At 38.8% G+C, this 26810-nt stretch overlaps 1 protein-coding gene across 2 annotated transcripts; it reads left to right on the top strand.

The window, feature by feature from the left end:
- Window positions 1–1939: 1939 nt before the first annotated feature.
- CASP7 (caspase 7) lies at window positions 1940–24612 on the top strand. 2 transcript variants are annotated; one of them, XM_050898951.1, is made up of 7 exons: window positions 1940–2052; window positions 3660–3662; window positions 19597–19745; window positions 20630–20758; window positions 21266–21441; window positions 22975–23113; window positions 23758–24612. In XM_050898951.1, exons 1-7 carry the CDS (start codon window positions 1940–1942, stop codon window positions 23979–23981), a joined length of 933 nt encoding a protein of 310 aa, XP_050754908.1. In that variant the 3' UTR covers window positions 23982–24612. The 2 variants fall into 2 exon arrangements, with proteins under 2 accessions (XP_050754908.1, XP_050754907.1); XM_050898950.1 differs by lacking the exon at window positions 3660–3662.
- Window positions 24613–26810: the final 2198 nt, after the last annotated feature.

Genomic DNA, 26810 nt, shown 5'->3' with positions numbered 1-26810 from the left:
CTTCAGTCCATGTACTGGACTGCTGGGCCTGATGCAACGGCTACACAGTAGGATATCGTAATTAGCAGAGATGCAACACAGTGAATAATTGGAAAGATAAGGAAATGCCACTGAAGTTCATATAAGGGAAAAAATTTCCTTAGATCTAGACGATCCCGTGTCACCATGAAACTTAAGGCTCTTCTTTCACAGGGGTGTGACGGAGCACAGGTATTAAAAAGTAGTAATTTCCTTTCTGCTGTGATGAAGCCGTCATTACCAGGGAAGCGAGGAGGGCCCGGGGGCAGCGCCCGAGCCCCTCTGCCAGGGGAGCCGGCTGGGGAGCGGGGCGGGAGGAGCCCTCGCTTCCCCAACCCCACAGCCGCCCCGCCGCCGCCCCGGGCGAAGGCAGAGGCCAAGGCCCCACCGCCCCGGGGGACGGGCCCGCAGTCCCGCCGCAGCGGGCGGAAGGCGCGGCCCCGCCGGGACGGGCTCGGGCCGGCGGAGCCCGCCCCGTCCCACTGCCGGCCGGCGGGGCAGCACCTCGCCGCTTTCGCTTTCGCTTCTGCCTCGCCGGAGCCCAGCGCCAAGGCAAGCACCGGCCGCGGTCCCGGCCCCTTCCCAGCCCCCTGGCCCTCCGCGTCGCGCCGGCCGCCCTCCCTCCTCACCTCAGGGAGCCCGCTCCGCTCCCCTGAGCCCCAGGCCCGGCCCGCCGCCTTCCAGCCTCCCGCCCTCCCCTCAGCCGGCCGCCGCCTTCCCGCTGTCCCGCGCCTTCACCTCTCCTGTCCCTTCTGTCCCCAGCCTGTCCCCTCTGGCCGGCAGCCCCGGGGCCCGGCCCGCTGCTCTTATCTGACGCCCGCGGCAGAGGGGTGGAAGGAAGCGGCTCTCCCTCAGCGCTGGATGCTTGGGCCCTTCAGGTGGCTGCACTGGCTACACAACTGTTTCCTGAGAGGGCAGCAGTACTTGCAGTGGGGTTCGCGATGTGTGTAGTTGGTAGCGTTGGCGGTGCTGGTTTCCTCCACTCGGGGCTGCCCCTTCCTTGGTGTGGGGCTGCTTCCCTGCGGCAGCTCCCTGCGCTCTTCCTCAGCCACCTCACTGCCTACCTGCGGCCTTGCGCGTTCTTTGATTCTTGTTTTTTTAAAAGATTATTAAAAAATGTATTTGTTTGTCAAAGCCGAATCTAGACCCCAGCTTTCGGGAACTGCGCTTACTCTCAGGGAGCTCAAAAACCTCAGTCAGTGTCCTGGACCCCGGCTGGGGTGGTGCCGGCAGTCATGTGCGGCAGGGCCCAGCTGGTGGCCTCTGAGCTGCTGCAAGGTCACCAGGGTGGTTTTCAAGCTAGATGTAAACATATACTCTTCTGAGTAAATGTATTATAAAAGCAAGTTTAACCTGCCTAAATATGCGGAAGGGGCATGAATCGCTGCTGCTTTTCCTCATGAAAACCTGGAGCCGGAGTTGGACAAGGTGGCTCAGTGCATCCCACCGCGAGCGAAGGTGGATGTCCCGCACTGCCTTCTCCGCTGCTCTTCTTGCCCTGTGCTGAGCTGGTGCAGATCATTGCACTATCAGAGAAATGACTCCTTCCTTCTTGTAGTTTTTTGCCGGCTTAATGATCTAAATAAACTTCCTGAGTGGACAACTCAGTACATGGAATTAGTCGTAAGATCTTTCACCATAAAATGATTTTTACTTTTGTTCCTATCTGCATTTTTGAGAGTGGTATTAGACAAGTCACTTTTGGTAACTGCCACAAGGTAATATAGACGGCTGAGCATGTGCAATGTCATGTTAATTCAGGGCCAGAAATCTGTAGCGACTCTTACTTCAGGAAGTATTTTACAGTATAACTGACTAACAACCTCACATGTATCTGGTTTAATGGTTTGGTTTATAGAAGTATTTCTAAAATTATAGTGTTCGTTGAGGGACACTTACATTCTTGTACTTTTATTTGTAGATGTCAGGAGATCAGCGTGTTGATAGCTCTACTCAAGAGGGAGGTGATGAAGATCATGATGATGTAGTTGATGCAAAGCCAGACAGAAGTAGCAGATTCTCACTTTTTGGAAAGTAAGTTACTACTTTTATTCCTGTTATTGTTGTATCAGCTGTCATACTGCCCTTCTAATGGGATTTTGGTGTTCAGTTTGCCATGTCCACAGTGTCATAGATGGTCTGGATAGGGAGAGGGTTTATGTTGTATAGGTTTAAAGTATCTGGTCTGTACCTTAAAGTATCTTGTCTATAGTATCTCCCTATAGGGAGACCTATAGTATCTCCCATAAGCTTTATTTGGTAGTCAAGAGTCCACTAAGTCCATTTAGCATCAATTATAGTCCCTCATCTTAAACATTGCCCTTTGGTGGAGCTGGGAATTAAATATGCCATTAATTATCTATTTTACTGCATTCAGCTCAGCTAATCTCCTGCATCACTGGAAACCCCTGCTGACTATTTAAGTTAGTTTCAAGCTTGGATGTGCCATCTAGGTTGTAGCACAGAGAAGCCTCACTGAGTCTAGAGGTGTAACCCATTACAGAATAAATTAAAAGCCTTTCATTTTAAAACATAGTAGTCTCACTGAAGCATAAGCTTACTTTCATTAAATGTGTAGGAACCAAGAACTATGTACTGCTTGTCTGTACTCCTGAAAACACTAGATAAATGTGATTGAAAATGCAAAAGATGAAAAATGAACATGCAAAATTTACAAATACTATTGAATGTCAGCAAATGGCTACTTCACATTATGAACTTCATGGATTTAGAGAGATTTTATTAGAAGTGTTTATTACAAAGACTATTGTGTTTACAGAGAGGTTTTGATTTTTTTTACTATTGGACATTCACATTCAAGTGAACAGTATAATTCAGGGAAGTATGTAGAGAATATAATTTTTTTGCTGCTTATTTTATGTGTCTAATGGAGGTAACAAATCTGTGAGAGAAGTGAAGATGCTTTAGTCTTAGAAGACTTTTGATGTGCTGTTAAGCAAATCACTTTACTTTCTAGGTCTCATTTTATCATTCCTCAAATACGTTTTATGATGTGCATGTGTATTATTAATTTTAACAGATCACGTCATGCAAAATAGGCAATGTAACATTTGTTTCTAAATCTTGCCAAACATTTTTCAAAGGTTTCTTTTAAACTTTATAAAACCTGTGTTTTAATATCTGAATTGGTCTTCTTTATAAGAGGTGATATGCTAATACTATTATTAAATTATGCAACTCAAAGTTAATCATTCCTGAAGGAAAGGCAATAATCAGCATTTCTATCGCTTTTTTTCTATAAGAAATTTTTCAAATAATTTGGCTATATCAGTTTGAGGCATTCATCTTTTTGGAACTCCTTGAAGATACAATTTGAAACATTTTTCTTTAGAAGTAAAATGTTGCTCAGATTAAATATGAGGTAATTGAGAAGATTCAACTTAGATTTTGTAGAAAAAAAAATAAGTCTGAGAAGTCTATCAGAGTTTCTTGAAGAAGGTGATGATTGCCTAAAGAGGAATGAGCTGGTTGACAGCAAAGGTCTTAAAAATCCAAGCACAGTGACAAGGTCTTTGTCTTATAGAAACTAAAACTCTTTGGCCTGAAGGAAGATAGGAGAGGAATGTGAGAGGATAAAGGAAGATGGGATATGATCTAAAATTGTGACTGTAATGGAGGAGAAAGTGAATAGAGAGTGACTGTTCCTCGTGCCTCACAGAAAGTCTAGGGGACATCCAATGAAAAGTTCATGCAGTAGGTTTAAAACAACCGATAAGATGTAATTTTCACATCGTGCAGAATGCAATTGTAGAGCTTAAAGTCACAAGACGTGCAGATGTCAAGATTTTAGATGACTTCAGAAGAGATTAGATGTGTTTGTGGAAGAAAAGTCCAGTGGGAATATTGATGTTAAAATCTTTGGTGCAAGACGTTCCTAAATCACATTTCTGTGAGAATATATTCTGTATCCAGTTTCTTTTGTTTGTTTTCTTAAAACTCATTACTAGTCAGTACCAGATACTAGGCTAGATGTACTTTTAGCTGGAACCAGTATGGCTTTGTGTCTTGATTGCCAAGGCTTCATTTTGGCAACGTGACATTAATACCTGTAAAATAAGATGTCTAGAAAGCTTTAGATTGACTACAATTTTGTGGTCCCTTTTTTTGTTTTAGCAACCCAGTTTTTACCAGCTGTGCAGTACTTTCAATGAAATTCTACATTGTATTTCATTTATTATTGCTTAAAATATATAAGCTCAATAGGAAAACAAGTAACTTGTATTGTTAAATAAGCACATTAATTTTAATTTAAGAGAACGGAGCAGTGAGAAACTGAATTCAAAGCCGTGCAGAAAGATCAGCTGTTTCCAATAGCTTCACAGCTCCAATTCACCATTCTCTGGCTGTGACTGGAGATTTATCTAGCAAGAGCAGTAAGTAGAAATAAGTGAAGATCTTACTCACTACAGCATATTTCTCTCAGAGAAGTCTGTGAGCCTGCAGAGTGGGCAGGTTCGTCTGGCTGCCCCACAGTTTAAGGGAATTGTCTTCTACATATTTCCTTTTCTTTGAAAAAGTGCTAGTACTTAGTTAATGTTGGTGGGGAAAAACTGTTTGGTGGGGAAAAGAACTGAAAGAAGTAAGTTTTGAATTAACATCTGCCTGGTGTTTGTTTAGGGGGTTTTAGCCACTAGATGGCAGGAGGGTATCAGTTTTGTTTACTGCAAAAATGACAAAAATTAGGGAGAGTTGCAGTTGAGCAACAAGTTATGTTTCAGAAAGCAGAAATAGGAGGATACACTCTGGCAACGCTACGTGCAACAAAATTTTAAAAAATGGTTAAACAAAGATTGAACTGAGGATTTCAAACGTGTATTTTAATTCTTTATGTGATAGCTAGAAACAAATAGAATTTTTCCCATAGAAATTTTTCTTTTCTATGCTGTATGTGCTCCTGTTACACTTTCAAGGCTTTAAAAATAGTCTCACTTCTCCACAGGATGATTTTATATCTTCATTTGGTATCTTTTGTCTTTTATAAGCAGCAAACCTATTTTAGCATCCAGGAAACATAATGGAACCATGAAATGAAATAAAATTGTGGTTCCACTGTATTCTGTAGAGCTAAGATTTCTCTTACTCCTAATGAAAGTTGTTTTTTTTTAAAAGCTGCATCTGAAAATTCCCAAGGCTTGGTAGACTCACACTTGCACTGTCAATAATCATGACTGTTTGTGGGCTTCAGTGAAGAAGCATAATGGAGGAGAGGGTGGTTGTTAGTAGTATCTAGGTACCAGTTTTATTCTAATTTAATTGTACAGAAGCATTTGTCCTCTGGTTACTTTTATCTACTCCAGCCCTACTGTCTTGTTTTACAGTCAATATTCCCCATCTCATCTGGAAACAGAAAATATAATTTAAATATATATTTAAGAATTCTTACAAATACCTAGTTACAATTGAAATGGTGTGATTCTGTAGTGCCTTAATGCAGAAACAGGAAATATATTGTAAGAAAATCCCACTGAGGAATTTGAGAGGCATGTTGGGTACACTGACCTGTAGTCACCAAGAGTACTTCAGCTGTTTAACACTGCAAACCCAAAATATCCGTAAGGTATTTATTTCTGCCAAGTCAGGCCACTATAAAGTTTGAGACTTTTCATTTTAATTATTTGAATGTTTGCTGGAAACATCAGTGTGTATCTTGCCTTCTGTAGTTCAATAATTATGATAGTTACATAGTTACGATATCTACCAGGTTTGTAAACTAGTGTTTAGATCAAAAAGATTCACAGATGTATAGGTTTTCTTTTCATTTCTACGGTGTTTATGTGGGTTACAGGGCATCGAAGTGGGGAAGCACAGATGTTACCAAAGCTATCAATTTTAACTTCATGACCCTTGTCTCAGTATAGCTATATTTCTCAAAATAAGTAGCCTTGTCCTTCAAAGAATAAATACTCATTTTTCAGATTCACCCTCAGCTGAACTTCAGCTTTGGAGCTGTAACAAGTGTGGAAAGTTGTGTTTGTTTCAGCTTTGCTCGTCTGTTGTTCTTCTGTCTTTTGCAGAGCTATTTTCCATCCACCTTTGATTATCAGCAGCTTATCTTTATTTGGTTTGTAAGAAGATGCTTTGCAGGTAGAACTTTATGAAGAACAGTTTCACAGTGATGCAGATGCATATGTTTTCCAGAGTTGCCCATTTTGTATTTTTTGGGCCATTTGAAAACACTGAGCCTGATCTGTGGGGGGTTGACCCTGGCTGGATGCCAGGTGCCCACCAACTATCACTCCCCCTCCTCAACTGGACAGGGGAGAGAAAATATAACAAAAGGCTTATGGGTCGAGATAAGGACAGGGAGAGATCACTCACCAGTTACCATCACGGGCAAAACAGACTCAACTTGGGGAAATTAGTTTAATTTATTACCAATCAAATCAGAGTAGGATAATGAGAAATAAAACCAAATCTTAAAAACATCTTCCCCCTACCCCTCCCTTCTTCCCGGGCTTTACTCCTGAATTTTCTACCTCCTCCCCCCAAGTGGTGCAGGGGGACTGGGAATGGGGGATTGTGGTCAGTTCATCACACGTTGTTTCTGCCACTCCTTCCTCCTCAGGGGGAGGACTCCTCACACTCTTCCCCTGCTCCAGCGTGGGGTCCCTCCCACAGAGACAATCCTCCACAAACTTCTCCAACGTGAGTCCTTCCCATGGACTACAGTTCTTCACGAACTGCTCCAGCATGGGTCCCTTCCACGGGGTGCAGTCCTTCAGGAACAGACTGCTCCAGCGTGGGTCCCCCGTGGGGTCACAAGTCCTGCCAGCAAACCTGCTCCAGCATGGGCTCCTCTCTCCACGGGGCCACGGGTCCGCAGGTCCTGCCAGGAGTCTGCTCCAGCGCGGGCTTCCCAAGGGGTCACAGCGTCCTTTGGGCATCCCCCTGCTCTGGTGTGGGGTACTCCATGGGCTGCAGGTGGATATCTGCTCCCCCGTGGACCTCCATGGGCTGCAGGGGGACAGCCTGCCTCACCATGGTCTTCCCCACGGGCTGCAGGGGAATCTCTGCTCCGGCGCCTGGAGCACCTCCTCCCCCTCCTTCTTCACTGACCTTGGTGTCTGCGGAGTTGTTTCTCTCACATCTTCTCACTCCTCTCTCCGTCTGCAGTTTCTGTTGCGCAGGGTTTTTTTTCCCCTTCTTAAATATGTTATCACAGAGGCGCTACCACCGTTGCTGATGGGCTCGGCCTTGGCCAGCGGCGGGTCCGTCTTGGAGCCAGCTGGCCTTGGCTCTATGAGACGTAGGGGAAGCTTCTGGCATCTTCTCACAGAAGCCACCCCTGTAGCCCCCCCGCTACCAAAACCTGGCCACGCAAACCCAATACACTGATCTTATAAATTAATTGCTTGCTTTGTAGAAAAAGTACTCCTGCTAGCACCATATGCTTATGAAGAAGCTGTATTGGCCTCCCCTGCATGAATGTCAGCTGTTCTTGCCTTGAAATTAATGTGTTCAAATCCAGATGATGCCTTGAATGATACCTCATCTTTTTTATCATAACTTTTAGAGTTATAAAGTTAAAAATGCAGTTCTGTCACAGGTTTTTCAGTGACAGAATATTACAGACCTTTCAAAAATAAATATTGCTAAGAAAAGTACCTCTTTTATCCTTAGACAGAATAAAAATAGCAAGTTACTTTAAAACAAATAACAGCTGATGAATCATTATCTGAAGTTATGCTCTGGGCTGCAACTCAGAGGTCTGAACTGAACTCTTGGTTCAGCGTCACGTTTCCTTTATATCTCCAAGCAAATCACTGTGCGCCTTAGTCTATCCCGTAAATGGGTGATGATCTTTCCTTTTACTGTCCTAACTCCAAAGTCCAGCACAATGTAATTTCAATTTTGTTTGGAGTTTGTGGGTTCTGCTTTGCACAAGCTAAATATCGGTGTATTTTCCCCCAAAGCACCGAACATAAAATTTCAGAAGCAATAGGTTCTGACATCTATAGTCATTTAAAGTTAATTCCTACAAAGACAATAAAGAAATTTTAACATAGAGCAACAAGGATGTTTCATTTTCATTACTCTCTTTTAAGCCAGAGGTTGTTTTTTTATTTTTTGTTATTGCAGTTTTTGTTAGACCTGGAACTTAACTTCTGGAGAACACTGCAGGAGTATTTAACTGTTAGTGAAAATTGTGATCAGTGCTTGTACTTTCCCTTGAATGCTTACTGGATGTACCATATAGGAAATGCCCAAGTATCTCAAAATAGTATCTAAAGTATAAGAACTCATTAATTCACAGTCAATATTTGTTTCCAGTCTCCTTAGAGACTTTGTATTGTGAAGCACAGCAAACACTGGGTTATCCATGAACTGTATGTGTAGCAATCAGAACAGTGAGTCAAGTATCCTAATTCCTTTTTAGCGTAGTAATTTGTTTCCTTCATTACAACAAACTTAGGGCTGTCATCATACAAAATTTGGAGGAAAGCTATTATGTAGTGTCACTTTCAAGCTTTCAAAGGAATCAAAACCAAATTAAGCCAAATTTATAATAAACCAAAACTGTTTAAGGGTAAATATGTAGGAAATAGTTCTATGAATTAGAATACAAAGAGGTTTTGTAAACTGTGCATGCCAATTTGCATTATTTTCTGAGAAATATTCATTGTGTAAATATTGTAGTAATGGTGGATCAGGTTTTGAGAAAAGGAAGAAAGATACATTACAAAGTGAAGTCTGCTGTCCCACCTCCATCTCAAGATCTGTATTTTCCTACGCTCTTACACAGGAACAGTGATAGAATCAGAGCGATGGGAGCGTGTTTTCCGCTTGTCAGCAAAGGTAGATCAGGCCTGCATGACCTCAGCTTGCAGGGTCATAGCTATGAGGGTTTGAATAGCCCCATAGAAAAGTCCAGCGTGACCCACTGCTGACACATGCAAATCTTTGGGCCTGAACACAGAGAGCATCCTGTTTCACTCTCCAATGTAACCCTGAGCATGGTGGGCTCCTAGCATTAGCAAAGAAGATTAGACTTGCTCTTGAGGACAAGCTGAAGCTGTTTTCAGATGCAGTGTGGAGTACCATTTGATGATGAGCCAAGGTACTGTAGAATGTTATTTATTTCCTTCCTCTCTGCCACCTGTTTGGAATTCTCATCAATGAATACCCTAAAAGAGTTTAGTTTCAGTGCTTATATCAAGCTAATTATAACTCTACTGGCATTTTGCAATTGCTAATCCTAGTCAGAGTGTTCTCTGAGAAATAGTATTTGGGGGGGGTTGCTTTATGTTGAATCATTTTCCAAGCAGTCCATATAGCAATATATACCTATTAATTGCTCTTGGTACCTATGATAGATAAGAGAGGCCTCATCTTTTTTTTCATATAATTGGCAGTTGCTTATGTACATTATACTACCTAGGATATGATCATGCGAGATTTCAGTTTCCAGAACACCCATGGAAGGTATGTATGTACAGGTTTTCTAGAAATGAGCAGAAAGCCTTTCAGCAAGCAATATTCTTTATTTGTAAAAATTTACCTTTTGAATGTTACTTGAATATTATGTTGCATACAATATTGTGAGGCCTGCACAGCAGATACTGTGCAGCTAATTAGGAAGCTGAAGATGAATTACAAATTGATGACTGAGAGTTTAGAAGTTACTCTGTTTTGGTTCTCTCTGCTGCAGGCGTTACACCACAAAATTGTCATGTAGGCCTGTAAGTGATACTTAAAATATTAAGTGCACTAAGACTAGGATACTGCTACCTGTTTCTTTTTTTTTTCCTCTTGTCTTTTTTTAACGGTTGTGAAATGTGGACAATATTAGACATAATAGTCTGTGTTGAAACTTCTGTTACAAAGTGTAGCTGGCTTAGCCCCAGTGCTCTTTGTCTACTTCATTTGTATGTAATAAATAAAATTGCAGCTATGGTTTTGATTTGAATTATCTTAAGGCCATCACTAACACACAGTTAAAAGGAGAGGAAGACATATTTAGATGTAACTATCAGAACTCCAAAGATATATATAATATACAAAGTATGCCAGAAGTTGTAGTCTGAGGCTTGCTCCTTCAAACAGCTCAACTCCTTTCATTACACAGTGAGTTTCCAGTTGTGCTGGACTGGGTTTCTCTGTTTTCCAAGTTCTTAGAGAAGATTCTCCCTCCTAATTGGAGAAGGGTCTGAAACTAAAATGGGACAAAAAAGCTACAAGAGTAGCTCAGGGTCTGAAAAATGTCTTATAATGAGGGATTTAAAATGTATTTAGTTTCTCTAACTAAAGTTGAAAGATAATTGCTTGTACTATACAAATATATAGTGTACTATACAAATATATAAGTGATGGAAGATCAGAAGATAGAAGGCACTTTTTGTAAGCAAAGAATTCAGAAATGGATCCAATGAATCCATAAATGGATCTTTTAAAAAAAGGTTGGGTATAAATCTAAAAGATGTTCTGCAGATTAAACAGAGACTGTCAGTTTGTGGAAACTACTGTAGAGGGTTTGTGGCTTGCTTTGCAAGAGATCAAATGAAAAGTGTGCTCACACTCAGGTGAGTCAGTTACTGCAATTAGCATGTTGCAGCTCACTAGTTGATTTTGTTCATCTCTGAGACTGCTGCAGTTGTGAAGCTTTGTGGTAGGTGAGGCCTTATTGTGATTCAAGCTAATACGCTTTAGATTATGGTTTCAAAGGAACATACAAATAGCCATTGCTGTAATTCAGCTAAGTAGCTGCAATGTGCTAAGCTGTGATATCTTGACTGTTAAGCTAAGGTCCCAGAGGCCTCTAGGGCTATAATACACTTCGGGGAAATGCCATATTCTGTGGACTACAACCCTGTCATTTTTGCAGTTGATGTTAAATAATCGTGTGCAGGCAGTAGCAGTTTTATTTCTTCAAGGAAGCTAATGTGCAGTAACCAAAGATAGGAATTTATTTCTGGACTGAGATCCACTGTATGTAAACCTCCATAGTGAACAGTAAGAATGTTTTTTTTCCAGGAGGCACGTGGCAGTAAGCTACCTCACATGCTCTGGACATAAACATTGTACAGATGTACAAAATGGTGGATTTTAAATTCATTCTCTAGTTTACTGTACACTACTATCCCCCTGGAAAGAAGCCATGAGATCTGCAATTGTTCTATGAAATAAGTTTGTTTAGGCTCCATTTTGTAATGGAAAAACTAAGACCAAGAGATATAGAGTTACTTTTCCAAAGATATTCAATAGCAGAAGCAGGATTCACACTCAGTTCTCCATCCAGAGCACAACTAAGTGGCTCTTAGCGGATAACAGAACATTTCCCCCCAATTGAGCATTTTGGTTTGTTTAATACTTTTCATCAAGTTAACCGATTAAAGCATAGCTAGCATATAATCGTAATAAATATTTTTATGGCTTGTGTTCTACTGTTGGAGGTTATATAGCATGCTACAGGAAACTTAGGGAAATGACAGGAATTCTTTAAAAAAATAAAAGCATTTTTTTTTCTGAATTTTCTGCAAAATCTGTAACAGTACTGCTACATATGTCATAGTAAGAACAAAAGCAGGTTTTTAATATGATACTGGGTTATTGGATGAATGAACTCAGTCCTGTCTTGGGCAAAGAATTTGTTAATGATAGCTTAGGTCCCTCCCAGCTCTATTATTATCTTTAAAAGTTCAACGAAATAATCCTGTTGTTTACCTAACTCCTTTCTTTCAAGATTGCTACAGCAATATTTTCCTTTCAAACTTAGTGTGTTTACAGTTATAAGGAGGGCTTGGGACATGGGTTTCCAAAGAAACAAGAGGTATTGTCTCCATTAGCTTCCTAGTTTCAGGTTCATTCAAGCAAAAGGCTTTGCCTCTGGTGACTTTTAAACTGGCTTTGTTTAGTCAGCTGACAATCTAATTCCAAAGATGTCCTTAAGAAGTCATGAACTAATTGGCAGTTCAAAAAGAAGCTGGAGGCTAAATAATTACTATGGCCCTGATCTTGAGAACAGTTACAAACAGGCATTATTTTACTGCCTGACTAGTCCTGTTGCTTTTAGTAGGCTTGCTCCCAGGAGGAAAGCGGGGTGCATTCGTTAGGAGCTGTGGTGTTTGAGTAAGCACACTTGCCATTTCCCGTTATTCCCTTCACTTTCAAGGTTTAGGCACTTCAGCAGAGTAGTATATGAAGATGCAAGGGTTGCACAGACTTTGTATGTCATTGATAAATATGAACTTTAGACTCCAGTATTATCAGTTTGGCGTGTTTCACCGTAATTTAAAATTTCTTTAACAGACAAAACAAAACCATTAAAGGGAACAGAAATCTAGGACCGTTTGACTGGGTTTTGTGTTTTAATGTTCTGGGGGTTTCTTTATATTGTGTTGTTTATGTTTGCTATTCTAAAATGCAGCTGTCAGTTTTCATGCCTTTTGTTTAAGACATCTTCTTGCTGTAGTAAGCAATATAGGTGAAATAATGTTTAGATGCTTTTGGGGGAACTTTTATGTCCAGTTTTGTAGGACCACTTTTATTCTCTCTTCTAAATGAAGACTTTCTGTTACGTTGAAAAGATTCTGACTTTAATATTAGAAATTCTTTAAATTTTCTTTTGACATTTATCTGGAGCATATTTAAACATTGCCTTCTAAGGACTGGTTATTTTGTTGGTGCTAGTCTGTCAAAGTCAGCAGTCATTTGCTAATAACTTTCAGTAGGGAAATTGAAAGTATGCAATATTTACTTGAACTTCTTCCTATATAATTAGTATTGCCCCTTTTTCCTCAGGAGATTTTTGCTTCAACTATTAAGCTGTTTTTCAGTTTATCTACTGGCACATAATTTGGAAGCCTGAGTTACCTTTGTTTAAAAAAAGATTGTGAGGGATAGCATTTATTTTCTTGGTTTACAATTATATTTAACCTCTTTCAAAAGAGTCTTTGGTAAGGTGTTATCTGTCTAAAAAGAGAGAGATTGAAATTGCACCTGCCATTGGAGTATATTCAGGAGAAAAGGTTTGTGAGCCCATAGTGTGTGACAGTCAGGTGGGAAACAGAACTGAGCTCTCCCAAATGCCAATGTCTTCTGCAGTGGCTCCTGTTAGTGTTTATTGTAGGCTTCACTTAGTATTCTAGCATGCTGCCTTCTTAGCATGTGATCCAGGATCACACCATCAAATGCGGTGTAATATAGTTTTAGTATTTGGTCTAGCTCTTATGGTTAATGCTTAGTCCTTATCCCATATAATTTATGCTTTCTGATTTTTAACAGTAAAGGAATATTCATTTTTATAAAAGACAATTCAAGTAGTGACACATTCTTCTTGTCCAGAAATGTTGCTGCTCTGCCAACCTGATACAATATTAATGGGAAAAGGCAACAGGATAATCTATTATTTGCATGCAGCTCTACATCTGTGTGACACTTTCCCAAAACGGATCTGACAAAGAACAAAGAGTCTGCCTTAAAGAACTTAAGATCTAAAAAGCTCTAGTCAGGTTTAACAAGTGTTTTTTGCTTGTTATTGCCAATAGGTTTCAAGAGAAAAAAAATTCAAAGAGGGGAGAGTGTACAGTAATTAGAGGTGTACTAAATATGGTGAAATTAGACTGGATAAAAGTATTAAAACTGGATAAAAGTATTAAAGCTGGCAGTTTGGAGAGATGGTTATGTAGGAGTAAGACATATTAATGCATGATCATCAGAAAGCATCAGACATATGAATAGACCACTAATTATTGAGACTAAGGTAGAAACAGAATAAAATATTGAACCTTGATTTGTCTAATTTATGAATTCTGTTTTCTGTTCACTTCTTTTGGAAGAATAACTCTGAATTGGTCTCCAGCACACTCAGTTTTACTACACATAGCTTGGTGATGCTTTGTGAATTCAAACACAATCCTCTTTGCATTTTCATTGTTTCCTGTCTATCCTTTAACTACCTATTTGAAAAAAATAAATCCAGTCCAGGATTTTTCCCCAGGAGAGCAAACATAGCACTTGTGATGAGCAGCAACTGCAGACATCATTTATACTGTGCGTGCAATAATAGAAGGAGCGGGGGTTTTTAGACAGAAAGAGCAGCATAGAGCTACACAAACTGCATAAAATTAAATCAGCAATATAGGCTATATAAGTTTCTTCAGAGGTCTTAAAACTAATGTATTGTCTCGTACACTTCCTCCACAGTGTTGTAACTCAATGGGGAATTTATTCAAATGAAGCCTTTAAAGAGGTCCCCAAATGTAAAAGTCTTGAGGGAAACATCTCAGTTGTTTGTAATAGAATAAAGAGCATTGCAGTTTTAAGATACCTTGCATCCCACAACATTAAGTGTATGAAAGTTCTGGTGGATGTTGATGGATTACCTAAGAAGATTTGTATTATGGACTTTGTCCCTGTACCACTGCTATAATCTTCTTGCCGGGACTCAACAGAAAGGCTGGCAATGTGACAGACACTAGAATAAAACTATTCTCCAATGCCAAAAAGCATGGGGACTCCAGAAGGGATCCTGAGATGATGTGCTCTGTAAAGATAGCAAGTTTTTTAAGGCAAACTTTCTTTTTAACAGAAACCTGTTATCAGTCATTCAAAAATTATATATGATTGCACATTGTATTAAAGAAGCATGCCAGAGTAAAAATTATTACAATGTTCTGTGATATTCCGTATCAAGTAAAGCCCAAATTTACTGAACTTCATAGAGCAAGAGTAAGACAGAGTTCTCTTCTGTTGTGTGTACTTTGAATAGAAATGAATGTAATCAGTTTAGCCTTTTCCACCCACCTCTGAATGTCAACTTCCTTAAATTGAATAGTATCATAATTGTAGAATTTTTTGGTGTGCTTGCGTTTTTCAGTATAGCAACAAAAGTCCCTAACTTTCCTGGGAGAGAACGGGACTATAGCTGTTTTCAAAGCCTGGATATCCCTCAGTAATATAATTTTTAGAGTTCACCATTTTGATTAACACATTGATTTCCTCTTAGAAAAACAAACAAACAGGAAAAAAACAAACAGGAAGCTCCTCCCGTCCTGTGACTGGGAAGTGATGATTGTGAAATTTGTCTTTATTCATCTAATCCTCTGCCTGTAAGGCTATTTAAGTGACTGTTCTTTTCCAGGGAGAGCTGTTTCTTCGGTGTGCTAAGTGTTACATTGCTTCTAAGGCCAAGAAGCTCATGTTTTCAGAAGAGTTCTATTGTCTGTCAGTTACTATCATCCTCTTTTTAATCATTGTTAATGTTGAGGTTTAGTAAATGGATTGGTGTAACAGTTTCTACACTAGAGATTGCACTTTCTTCTTAATGTTTCCCTTTCATCCACTCTTCTCTTGAGAACTTTCCCTGCATTATGCTGGTACTGTTCCAAGGGGAGTCCATATAGTTAGAGCAGGCCAGCTTTCTTAGAGCAGAAGGTTTTTTTACAGTCACTGGCCTTTATACCTTGCACAAAGGTAGGCAATACCAGACTACACAGCTGACATTAACTATGTAATGTGATGGAAAGTGAAGACCCTCCCCATGGAAATATATCACACTACACTTGAAGTTAAGCAGCTGGTTCTCACTGAAACACTTGTTACTCTGGAGGGCTGGCAGACCTGAGCCCAAGAGCTTGGCTGTAGCAGGTGGGAGAGATGATGAGAGACTGCAACACTCAAGGAAGCCATTCTCCTGCACATGGATTCTTAGTATGTTGGTGTGTCATATTAATATAATGTAGCAAAGAAAGTGCAGGAAGATGCTAGTAGAAAGGAAGCCAAGGAGAGGAAATCTCAGCTGCTAAGAGACACTGCTTTCAGTACAATTGTTATTGAAAATAATATTTAGGTATAGTTAAATGTTAACAGTGATATTTTTATCCTTAAATCTTTATATCCTTACATACTGAAATCATTATTTACCCAAAGTGTAACAGAAAAGAAAGTTTGTTGTGGTAAGTAGCAGTCCTTTAGACAATCAGGTTCACTACTGGTGCAAGTGATGTATCTCCATTGACTTTGACAGAATTTTAGCCACTCATGGTGATAAGAAATTTGGCCTTTACTGTTTAAAAGTTCAATAACAAAATGATAAGTAGTATGGGTAACTTTAATTTTATATTTGAAAGGTGAGAAGTTGATAATAATGATTTTCCCAGGGTTGACACCGATTGAGTCTAGACTTGATAAAATCACATTCCCAGACATACTGTTGTCAAGCCTAAGGCCTGGATTTAGAGACACAGTAAGGGTGAAAATGTGCAAGCTATATGAGGGTGCCAGAGTGGAGTTTCAATTTTGCTGAACTCTTGATCGAAGGGAGAGAATATGAAATACGTGAGAGCACTGATAGGAAGAATATTTCTGTCTAAGGGAAAGATTAGTGACCACTAGCGGAGTGAGGAGTTACGGCACAGTTGTAATTAAAAGCTCAAGAAAGAGTAAACAGTCATAAAATTCAAGTTTCTATTTAGTCTGGGCAAGTTTGAATCCCAAAAGAGGGGAATTAAAGACACTGGATGTTAGAGAAGCAGAATGAAATAAAACTGAGGGAAAATAGTTTAAAACATTTTATAACAGCACATAACTAACCTGTGGAAACCCTTTCGGAAAATACGGTGATTAGAAAGCTTAGTAAGAACAACAGCAGTAAACATGTGTCCAGTTCAAAGCTTAGAAAGTAAAAATTTAGCTGGAAAGCTTTAGGCTTTCAGTCATAAGCCAGCATGTCACTGACAGGGCATTTCCCTTAAGGACTGATTATTACATATTTATTACTTTATTAGTCATTATTACAAGGTCTGATTTACCTTGTTGAAACTCAAGAGTTGGACCTTATACTGTCAGTTTAGTCCAGTCAGGCAATTCCCATATTGCGCTATGTTGGCACAGAAAACATAATCTTCAAAAAACAATTTCTGTCTGGACTGCAGGCCCAGGATTTGTACACTCCACAACCTTTGCTTCCTTATTCATTCAGTTTGGACAGATACCAAAAGATTTCTGGAACTTTCTGTTGTCTCTCAGTAAAGAAATGATAGGCGTAACCCTTCAAAGCATGCTGTGGTTGCTTAGTATCTCATTAGCCTGTTCAGCTTGGAAGGAATCATTAGAACAAAACCATACTATCCTCTGTAAAGGAATGGGGAAATAGTAGCTTTATGCGTGCTGCAGTGCTGACGAGGCTTGTCTGTGATATTTGACATTGACCGGCATAGAGCTTCTGGCGTACTTTTGGGAATACCAGCAGTAGTAGCTACATCCCTTAAACTCCCAAGTATTTCTGCATGAATGAGTGCAAACTATTGAACTCGGAAGTGAAGTGGTTTCAGGGAGGTTGTGTGGCTACATTATTATGCCACTTAACCCCCGGTGCTATTTTCAGTGGGGCTTTTTGTGGGGTAACGTGGCTGCGTGACTTCTGGGCTAGAATTAGATCGCTTCCAGCATTTTAGGAGAGCAGACAGTGCAAACAAGATACCATACTGCTCATCTAGATCTGTCCCAAGTGTGCACAACTGTTCATGGGTTGGACATAAACAGAAATTTGTGTACAATCCCCATAAAAATATCCTATTGTGTGTAACAGCCACTGTTAGTCATACAGCTTTTTCAGGAAGTCAGTGAAGCCAGATAAATCTGTAGAAACTTGAATCCAATGTGGACTGAGGAAACTAGCCTCTTCATTGACCTGAGTGGTTATTTGTTGTTTTGAAATTTCTTTTTCTCTCTTTGCCAGAGAGCTGTCTAGTGATGTAGGACCAGGGGGAATTTTAGGCTAAAATAAGAATCCAAGATCTCTTTGAAAGTCAAATGTAATATTAACATCATACAGCTGTGGATAATTCTTTAAAATGGTTAAAATCTTTTCTTGAGGCAAAGCATATTTAATTATTGCTCCCAGAGCCCTCAAGAAGCAATATGCAAGGAGAATACCAATACTTGCGATTTGCCAGAAAAAACTGTACTTCCAGAGTATCAGACAAAATCCTCAAGTAGGTACGATTCAATATCTTGTTTTGTAGTCCCTAAGAAAAGTCTAAGAGAGGAGATGGTATTAGGATGGTCACATGTAAAAAGAGTACAGAGAAAGCCTGCGAGGTGCAGCTATTTAATTTGGCCCTTTATAACAGAACATGAGAACACTCAAAGATAAGAAGAACCTGTTTTAAAATTGGATTGCAGTAGCATTTAAACACGATGAATCATCTAGAGAAGGTGTGTTATAGTTTCCAATTAGTCTTGTCCTTTAGTAATAAAAAAGAGGACACTTAAAGCTAAAAGACTACAATTGTTAAACCAGGAAGGTGAGAAAGTAGATTACCTAAACAACATTTAATCAATATGCAGCAATCTCATGTCTACAGGCTATTATTGAAGCAAATAGCTTAGTAATTCTTTAGAAAGATGTGAGAGTGAGAATAGTGAAAGTACTTAAATTAATTGAGATTATGGGAAAAATCTAATTTTGTTAAAAAAAACCTGTATTATACAGTTATTTGTGCTGCGAAAGTAGGTTATGTTTTCCTCTCAGACATCAGCAATAAATACTATTGGAAGCAGGATGCTGGACCAAATAAGTAAGAGAGGTGCTGATAACTACTTCTGCCCTTTCCTGAGCATTGCTTCTAACTGGGCTTGCTCCAAAGCTTGTTTGTAGTTCTGAGGTTGAATCAGACCCTTTATAGGCTCTCACTGGCTTCAGTTCTGCTTGAGGAGATCTTACCGACATCTGAAGCCACCTGCTTGGACCAGAAAGTCGACCTCTAAAAGCAAGTGCTGCTGAGTTCTTCAAGCTTGTACTTCAGGCGTGCATGCTAGCTGTAATTGATTTGTTCTTAATACTTCATTTAGAATAAATTGGTGAGTAATGTCTGTGCTATCCCTTTGCATCTCTTTCTAATCCAATCTAAGACTCCTGCACATAGCAGAAAGGTCAGTACACAGTCATATTAACATAGAATATTTATAGCTCATTTTGTTTGAGGTTTTTTTTTTTCTACGTGAGCTTCAGGTATTGATGATTACACTAAAATGTGCTTAGTTTTTTGCATAGGTTCAGACTGCTATTTGGCAGACCAAATTAGCACATGACCTGTTTACAACTATAACATTTATCAGTAGAAACTACCTACTGCTCTGTCTTAATCTTCAGAGAATTTAGGCATGATGGTGATTCAATAAACAAATCCTATCATGCCATTGGGCAAACTGTGTATCTTCTTGTGCTTGGAATAGTTATGAAGGGAGATCTGTCTGTCCTTCCATGAATTATTTATAGTAAAAGTAAAATATGTCCAGAACCATAGTTTGCAAAAGGTTACTGCCAGCCTGACTTCATGTTTAGGCTATTTGTTTTGTCTGTGGGTCAGGATCTGTGTATACTACTGTCGGTTGCAGTTCACTCTGGAGTCGTTTTACCATCATCAGCATCCAATCGCATACAATAATCACTTCACGGAAATCACAAGATCTTTATGCCTCGATCTGAAATATGAAGGAAGAAAACAAACATTAGAGAAGAAAAAACATTGGGTAGGGCTGCCCGAATTGTTTGAATTAAGATAAATAGGCACACTGCGACAGGCCACTAACAATAATTTCATTTGGTTCACCTAGAAAAAAGAAGAATGGAGAAGAAGAACAGCCAAAGTCCTCTCTCAGTAATCAGTACCGAATTGTTACACCCACATTCCAGTATAATATGGACTACAAGAAAGTTGGCAAATGTATTATTATAAACAACAAAAATTTTGAAGACAAAACAGGTAATCTTCTTTCTTTGATGATACTCATTACAGACTTTAGAATTTTTATACTTTCATTAAGCAATAAGCATTTTATTTTTAAGACATGGAATTTTAATGAATATATTTATCTTTTTTGAGAAATAGTTGTTCCTACAATTTATTCCTGTTCTTTAACACTTATATTAGAGCGGCTTTTTGCAGCTTCTTTGCCGTATGTTTCAAAGAGCATGTCACCTTGCTCTGCCAACTTCAAGCTAAACCTTTGTCCCAGAGTTTAAGGCTGTGTTGTTAAAATTTGAACTTTGGCATCTGCAGCCCATGTTATAACTTCTCTGTCCCTGAGCTACAGCCATGAGCTACAAAAGCTAATAGCTGTAGCTGTGCTCTGTTGACACTCCTGCATTTAACTTTTCAGACCATGTACAGTTTCAAAGCAGTCAGATACTTGTGTTATAGTCAGCTTTATAGGTCTTTTCCTATACACTTGGCAAACACACTAAATGAAGTGTTTACTCCAAAGAATTTACATCAGTTGCTTTTATGTGGGTATCATAGGGACCCTTTTCAACAGTTTTTCCTTGGGGTGCTTTATGCATATGTTACACTGCATAACCAAAAGGAGATAGAATCATCCATAGAGGTCCTATGTTGCAAGGTGCTGGAGGCATGCCAACATTTTTCAGGATAAGATACGTGTTAACATTGAACCTTGCATTATTTTGCATTAAAACAAATCTCACAATTTGTTCTCCATGTTGGAAATGCTGTTAGAGGATTGTTTTAAAATCATGTCACCATGACATTGTTTAGGTTTATTATAAACCTAAAAATTTACCTTTGAACACGTGAATTATTTCGAATTGTGTCATGTGCAATCAACCATATTCTTTGTTTTCTGGCAGGAATGGGTACACGCAATGGCACTGACAAAGATGCTGGAGATCTAGCTAAGAGTTTTAGAAACTTAGGTTTTGAGGTTTACACATACAATGACCGAAGCCGTGATGATATGGAAAAATTACTGAAGCAAGGTAAAAATTTAGAATCATAGAATAATTTAGAGTGGAAAAGACCTCTGGAAGTCACTGAATCTACCCCCTGCTCAAAGCAGGTCAAATTAGAACAGATTGCTTAGTCCCCACTATATGAGGTTTTCTATATAGAAGGATTCAGTTTCTGAATGGATTAGGCTTAATTCCCCACCTCTTCCTCCAACGTCAATTCAGAAATACACAGTTTTCTTGTCATATTAGGTGAAGCACCTGTCCTGTGTATTAGATGAAGAGCCTTGTCATATTAGATAGAGCCCAGCCTGTTGACTCCAGTGGGCTAGACTCGGAGTCAAGTGAAGGATGCATTTGTGTATTCAACGTACTCATCACATCACTAAAAAGTGGGTTGTGTCATCTTTATCCACTCCTTCTTATGCCTTCCAGTAGAGGCCCAATGTATATTTAGTCTCAGAAAAATGTGTCTGCTAAATATAATTTTCATTTAAAATGTTGCTTCCTTTTGGCTAAAAAGTATTTGATTTGTAGCTGCTGAGGAGAATCACAGTGATGCCGCTTGTTTTGCCTGTATCCTTCTAAGCCATGGGGAAGAAGGCCTCATCTATGGCACTGATGGACCCATGGCTATCAAGAGTTTGACTGCGCTATTCAGAGGAGACAAGTGTAAAAGCCTTATAGGCAAACCCAAATTATTTTTCATTCAGGTAATAGCCCTAAGGTAAATACAGTATCCTACTGCTGCAGTGGGGAAAATGTGCTATGTTGATTGTCTGCTCTAGAAGAGCCCTGTAGGTTAACTTATTGAGTTTTGCTGGAGAATTTGTGAAAATATTTATTGAGAGAAGTTGACTATGGGTGACTTGTATTGTTTGTTTTTAAAAGATAATTTATATACAAGATTCACAGATGTAAAGAACATATTGCCGTTGTAATTTTGTACATGGTTTCTCTTTGTGCTTGGTCATATATGAACTTCAAAGCAGAAAGATGAACTCCCTCTTATGCAGACAGAGCTGAGGACAGTACATGATTATCAATAGAAATAATACTGTCCAGGTCTTTTTGAATAAAGTTTTTCTCTACAAATTACTGCATTCTGCTAAAAGAAATATTTTTTCTCTCCCTCAGTAGCCTAAAAATGTATATTGCATTATTGCATTAGCATATAATTAATTGTATATTACTTAAGCTTTTAAAGACAGCTGTTTCAAACAGTATTAACTGACATACCATGGGTCTGAATTATCTTTTTTATCATAGTATTATGTACATATGGGAGTTGCAGCAGATGTGGTTTTCCCTAGGCTGTTCCATCAATTAATCCTCAACCTCAAAGTGAAAACTGTGTTTATTTTAGGCTCTTCATGCTACTAAAGTGATGTTTCTTTTAATTGTAAGTTTGGAATGGGTACTTTGTTGCCTTTAAAATTGTCTTTAATAAAGGCAACCAACTCATGGTATATAAACCCATCAGACTGCTATTTTTTTGCAAGAACTGTCAGTCAAAGCTACTGATCAAGAGCTGGAACTTACCAACCTGGACTGTGGTCCCAGAGTGCCCTTTAGCTAAACTGCATGATTAAGAGGAAATTAAGAATAAAAGAGAGAAATGGAAAAATGTTAAAAATGCAATATACTTGAAAGGGGTGGTCAAACACTGGAACAGGTTGCCCAGATTGTAGAGTCTCCATCTGTGGAGATACTCCAGACCCAACTGGACACGGTCCTGGACATCTGCTGTAGCTGTCCCTGCTTGAGAAAGGGAATTGGACTAGATGATCTCAGGATGTGGTTTTGGTATTCTGTGAAATGTAGTGCTACAGCAGTGCATGTCAGGAACCAAAGACAATGTGTAGTCCACTGTAAAGAAAATGTCCAGAAGTCACGCTGCACAAGACATTATGTAACAATTGAGTGCTGAGGATGACTCTAGACTAGTAAAATTAATCATGGTTAGAATAAGCTAATGCTGACTTGGCACTTTGATAATCCACTGAGATCCACAGCCTGCAACACCATTACCTCCCTTTACTGTACGGGATATATATTTTAAAATAGGTAAGCTAGTAACTTTATCACTGAACAATTAGATGTCCCCCAGAATTGCATTTCTGCTTCTAATACATGCAAAGTACTGCTTAAAACTGTATTCATTAAAAAATGTTAATGAATACTTATTTTTATAACACCTTGTTTCATCTTATTGGACGACTTCTCTTTGTCTTCACTGCTTTCAGGCATGCAGAGGCTCTGAATTTGATGAAGGTATACAAACTGACTCTGGACCTGCAAATGACACTCTGGAAACAGATGCCAATCCGAGATACAAAATCCCAGTAGAAGCAGATTTTCTGTTTGCATATTCCACAGTGCCAGGTAAAGAAAAGGGGGTCAGGGTGGGGACAGAAGCCTAAAAAATTATCACCTGTATTGACTTGGCTGTAGACTGACCCTCATTGATGATACGTTGTACCTCGATGAACAAAACACTAAGGCCTGATGTATATTGGGCCAAGTGTGTTGTATCCACCACTTTTACACTAGCTATAGCGGAAACAGGAGAAAGCCCAGATTTGGCAGGTGAGAAGACACAGACATTACAGGTGGCGAAGGCAGCACTATTTTCTGGGAATCCTGCCCTTCCATGTCCCACTTCAGTGAGTATGTTGAATATGTGATGAAGGCAGGAAGAGGAACAGTTACAGCACAAAACTTATTCTTAGAGAGGAAAAACATGAAATCTTACTTCTTACAGTTTCCCAAATGCAAAAATATAGAATGGTACTTTAGTAGTGTGTGGTTTGGAGAGTTAATACACATTATTCTCCACTTTAATGAAGTAGGTTATGTGACACAAAAGATAAGAAGTAAACTTTCTGTGTGTGCATTGTTACTCTTTGCCCAGAATCTTTCACGCAAATTAGTACATACCTTTCTGCCATTCCATTCTTCAGCACAAGATAATAAGGAAAAAGAGGAAAAATAAACACATGTACTTTCTTATCTGTCTTTCCTGTAAGGTTATTACTCCTGGAGGAATCCTGGAAGAGGCTCCTGGTTTGTGCAGTCTCTGTGCTCTGTGCTAAATGAGCATGGAAAACAACTTGAGATCATGCAGATCCTCACACGGGTCAACTATGTGGTTGCCACAAATTTTGAATCACAGTCTGATGATCCACGCTTCAGTGAGAAGAAGCAGATTCCCTGCGTGGTCTCTATGCTCACTAAGGAACTTTACTTCTGAAAGTGTATTTTAATGCAGCCAGTGATGAAAGATCAGGATATGGTTTTGGGTGGAGATTTGATTATAAACTGGAGTAACACATTCTTAATAACAGAAATGTAATTACACTAGATTTTTATATTGTATAAGCTGGGGTATCTGATGGATGGGCAATACGCAAGATTTTAAAAAAGAAAGAAATGCTGTGGGCCAACCTGACAGCTAATACTAATTACTGTATCTTGATTTCCCTTAGTGTGGCTGTCATGATTTATGGCTACTGAAGATGTTCGAGAGTCAGCTACCTGACCCATAAAGGTTTATTCCAGAAAACAGATTGTAAATTAAGAACAAAAAAATTAAATCGTGAGACTCCATCTTTTCTTTCACTGCTAGCTCATGGAACCGTAACTTCCTCGGAAATTTCCAAAGACCATCATATTATGAGTATGTCCAGTGATGAAACAGTTTGTAGCTATTTAAAAGGGTGTTTCTTAGTCTAATATATTAATTTCCTTTTTATGAACATTATTGATGAAGACTAATGGTTGCTCTGTGCTTAATCTGGAAGTCAATTTACTTAGTTATCACTCTAGCATAAGATGGATAAATAAAAAATAAATATTTGTAGATGATTGACCTGAATAATATGGAAATGTAACAAATAGAAAAATCAAAATGAAAATCTTTGTAAAAGATTGGCAAACTGTAATTGGATGATGCCTTATTAAAGCACCACTGTAAAGATTTTTGCCTTGCAAATGACAATTAACTGATAGAACGACCTGAACCAGTGGTATTGCAGTTTTTCTTCTTGCAGAAATAAAAATGTCTGCTTGCTGATTCAGAAGTTCTGAACCAACAGAAAGTTAATGCCAAGGCTTTGTTATAAAACATTAAAATTTAATGTTGAAATCATAGAATTATATGTTCCAGTAACAAATGTATGTTTAGATACAGCTTCTATTTGTGAGGAATTTTGCCAAGACTGGAAATACTTACTTGAATCAGAAACCAGAAGTGCCTTTTTAGTTACTGTACAGTCTTGATTTTGTATTTTGGAGTTACGTCGGTGATGTTTATATTCCTACTTTTATATTCTCTTTAAAGTTGGTAGCTAGCTCAAAAAAGTAAGTTTAATGATTTGGTTAAACTGATAAATGATTAGTTGTTCACCCTTTTCCCAGTTAATGTATTCTATATTCTTTTGAAATCTTCTAAGAAAGTAAGTGCATACTATTAAAGCCAAGTTACCAGATTATTAAGTTAATTTTCTTACAAATACTGTGGCATAGTGGGGCATATATTTTTTTTCATAAGTCAAATTTACAGTTGTTTGAATTAAATAAATGATTGTTTTATGGACGTCTTGAGCATGAAATCAATAAAGACCTTTTTTTTAAATTTCCTATGAATATCTGCATGTTTGTCACTCAATCTGGTGAAGTGAAAACCAACCAAAATACATCCCAAAACCTTGCTCAGCCAAGAATGCAGATGGTCTTTGGTATCTTTTCAAGATGATGTTTACAGCGTCAGTTGAAAAGTAGTTTAGAAAAGTAAGCTGGCATTGGGTGACTTGGGTTAGGCAGGCCACATCCTCTCTTAGAGTAAACCAAAATTATTGAACATATTTTAATGGAAATATCCTGATCTACCAGTGCTTAATCTTGCCCTGTGTATAAAATGTCTTTATACGGTAAACTGTACAGTGGTCTAGCAGTTCATATGAAAATGTTCTTCTTATTACTTCTGGCAAATAGCTCCACCTTAAACTATTTTCTGGCTTTAGACATATTCCTGTTTTGCCATGAGAAATGTGTCCAGTCAACATTTCAGTATTCTCTGGAAGGTCTTTGCAGTCTTTATAGTTCATTAGTGTTTATTTGCTTAAGGTTTAGCCTGGTTTTAAATTTCTGTTAACAACATTCCCCTGTCTCCAAAACTATCCTTTTATTCAGATACATTGTAGCTCTGAAGCCGGAGAGCCTTGGGAACAATAAAGGAGCAAGTAGGGGCTCTGAAACAGGTAATTTAAGTTTTTAAAGTAATGCCAAGGAATGCAACAGCGTAACAGGTAAGGAGCACATTTCCTTGTATAGTGCTTTTTTCTTAAAGGTTGTTTGAGAATGAGAATGATGTTTTATTTTAAAAAAGCTATAGAAAATTTATCTTAGCTTAGAAGCATTGGGAAAATATGAAAATTACTAAAAATAGTCCCTGGTCCAGCCTACAAGGGACTGCTGAGAAAGAATCAGAAGAGTTAATATTAGTGAGATTCCTCTATGAGTAGGAAAAACTATTCGCCCTATTGGACATACTGTCTAAAAGAAAAAAAAAAAACGGTGGACAGAGCGGGTCTTTATCAGATTTTGTTGTACATTTACCATGACGGACACTAAATAAGGACAGCTTGGGAATTTCCAACTAATAGGTGAAATTGTAGCTGTCTGTCTAAGAAAAAAGGCAAAGTAGTAATGTTATTTGAAGCTCTTCAGTGCTCTAATGTGGCAAGCCAACAAGGCACTCTCAACATTTGCAAGAGGTCTCCAAGGTTTCCTGGAAAAAGATGATAGTATGGCACAAAGGAGCACAGCAATTCTACCTGCTAACTTACAGTGAAAGGAAGAAGTTGAGGCTGAATCTTAAACAACCTTTGGGCTAGTTCTGGTATATGAAATATAAAAAGATCAGCATAAAATACCTGAAGACACTGCCAGAGAGGAAAGCAACTTGGAAAGATAACTTAGAGTAGTAGTGAAAGAAAGAGAGAAAAACATTCCCTTGTGTCGGGACCAGTGTCTCTGCTAGATGGAGCATTGCTTTAGATCATGTCCAAAAAACATTAAT

Source organism: Gymnogyps californianus, chromosome 6 (genome assembly GCF_018139145.2).
Source record: "Gymnogyps californianus isolate 813 chromosome 6, ASM1813914v2, whole genome shotgun sequence".
NCBI classification, from domain to species: domain Eukaryota; kingdom Metazoa; phylum Chordata; class Aves; order Accipitriformes; family Cathartidae; genus Gymnogyps; species Gymnogyps californianus.
This window is presented reverse-complemented; position numbering and strand designations above follow the sequence as displayed.

Coding starts and splice junctions, on each gene's coding strand:
- CASP7 (XM_050898951.1), top strand. CDS start 1,940: ATGTCAGGAGATCAGCGTGTTGATAGCTCTACTCAAGAGGGAGGTGAT. Junction 19,746..20,629: donor AAATTTTGAAGACAAAACAG/GTAATCTTCTTT, acceptor GTTTTCTGGCAG/GAATGGGTACACGCAATGGC. Junction 21,442..22,974: donor CCAAATTATTTTTCATTCAG/GTAATAGCCCTA, acceptor CACTGCTTTCAG/GCATGCAGAGGCTCTGAATT.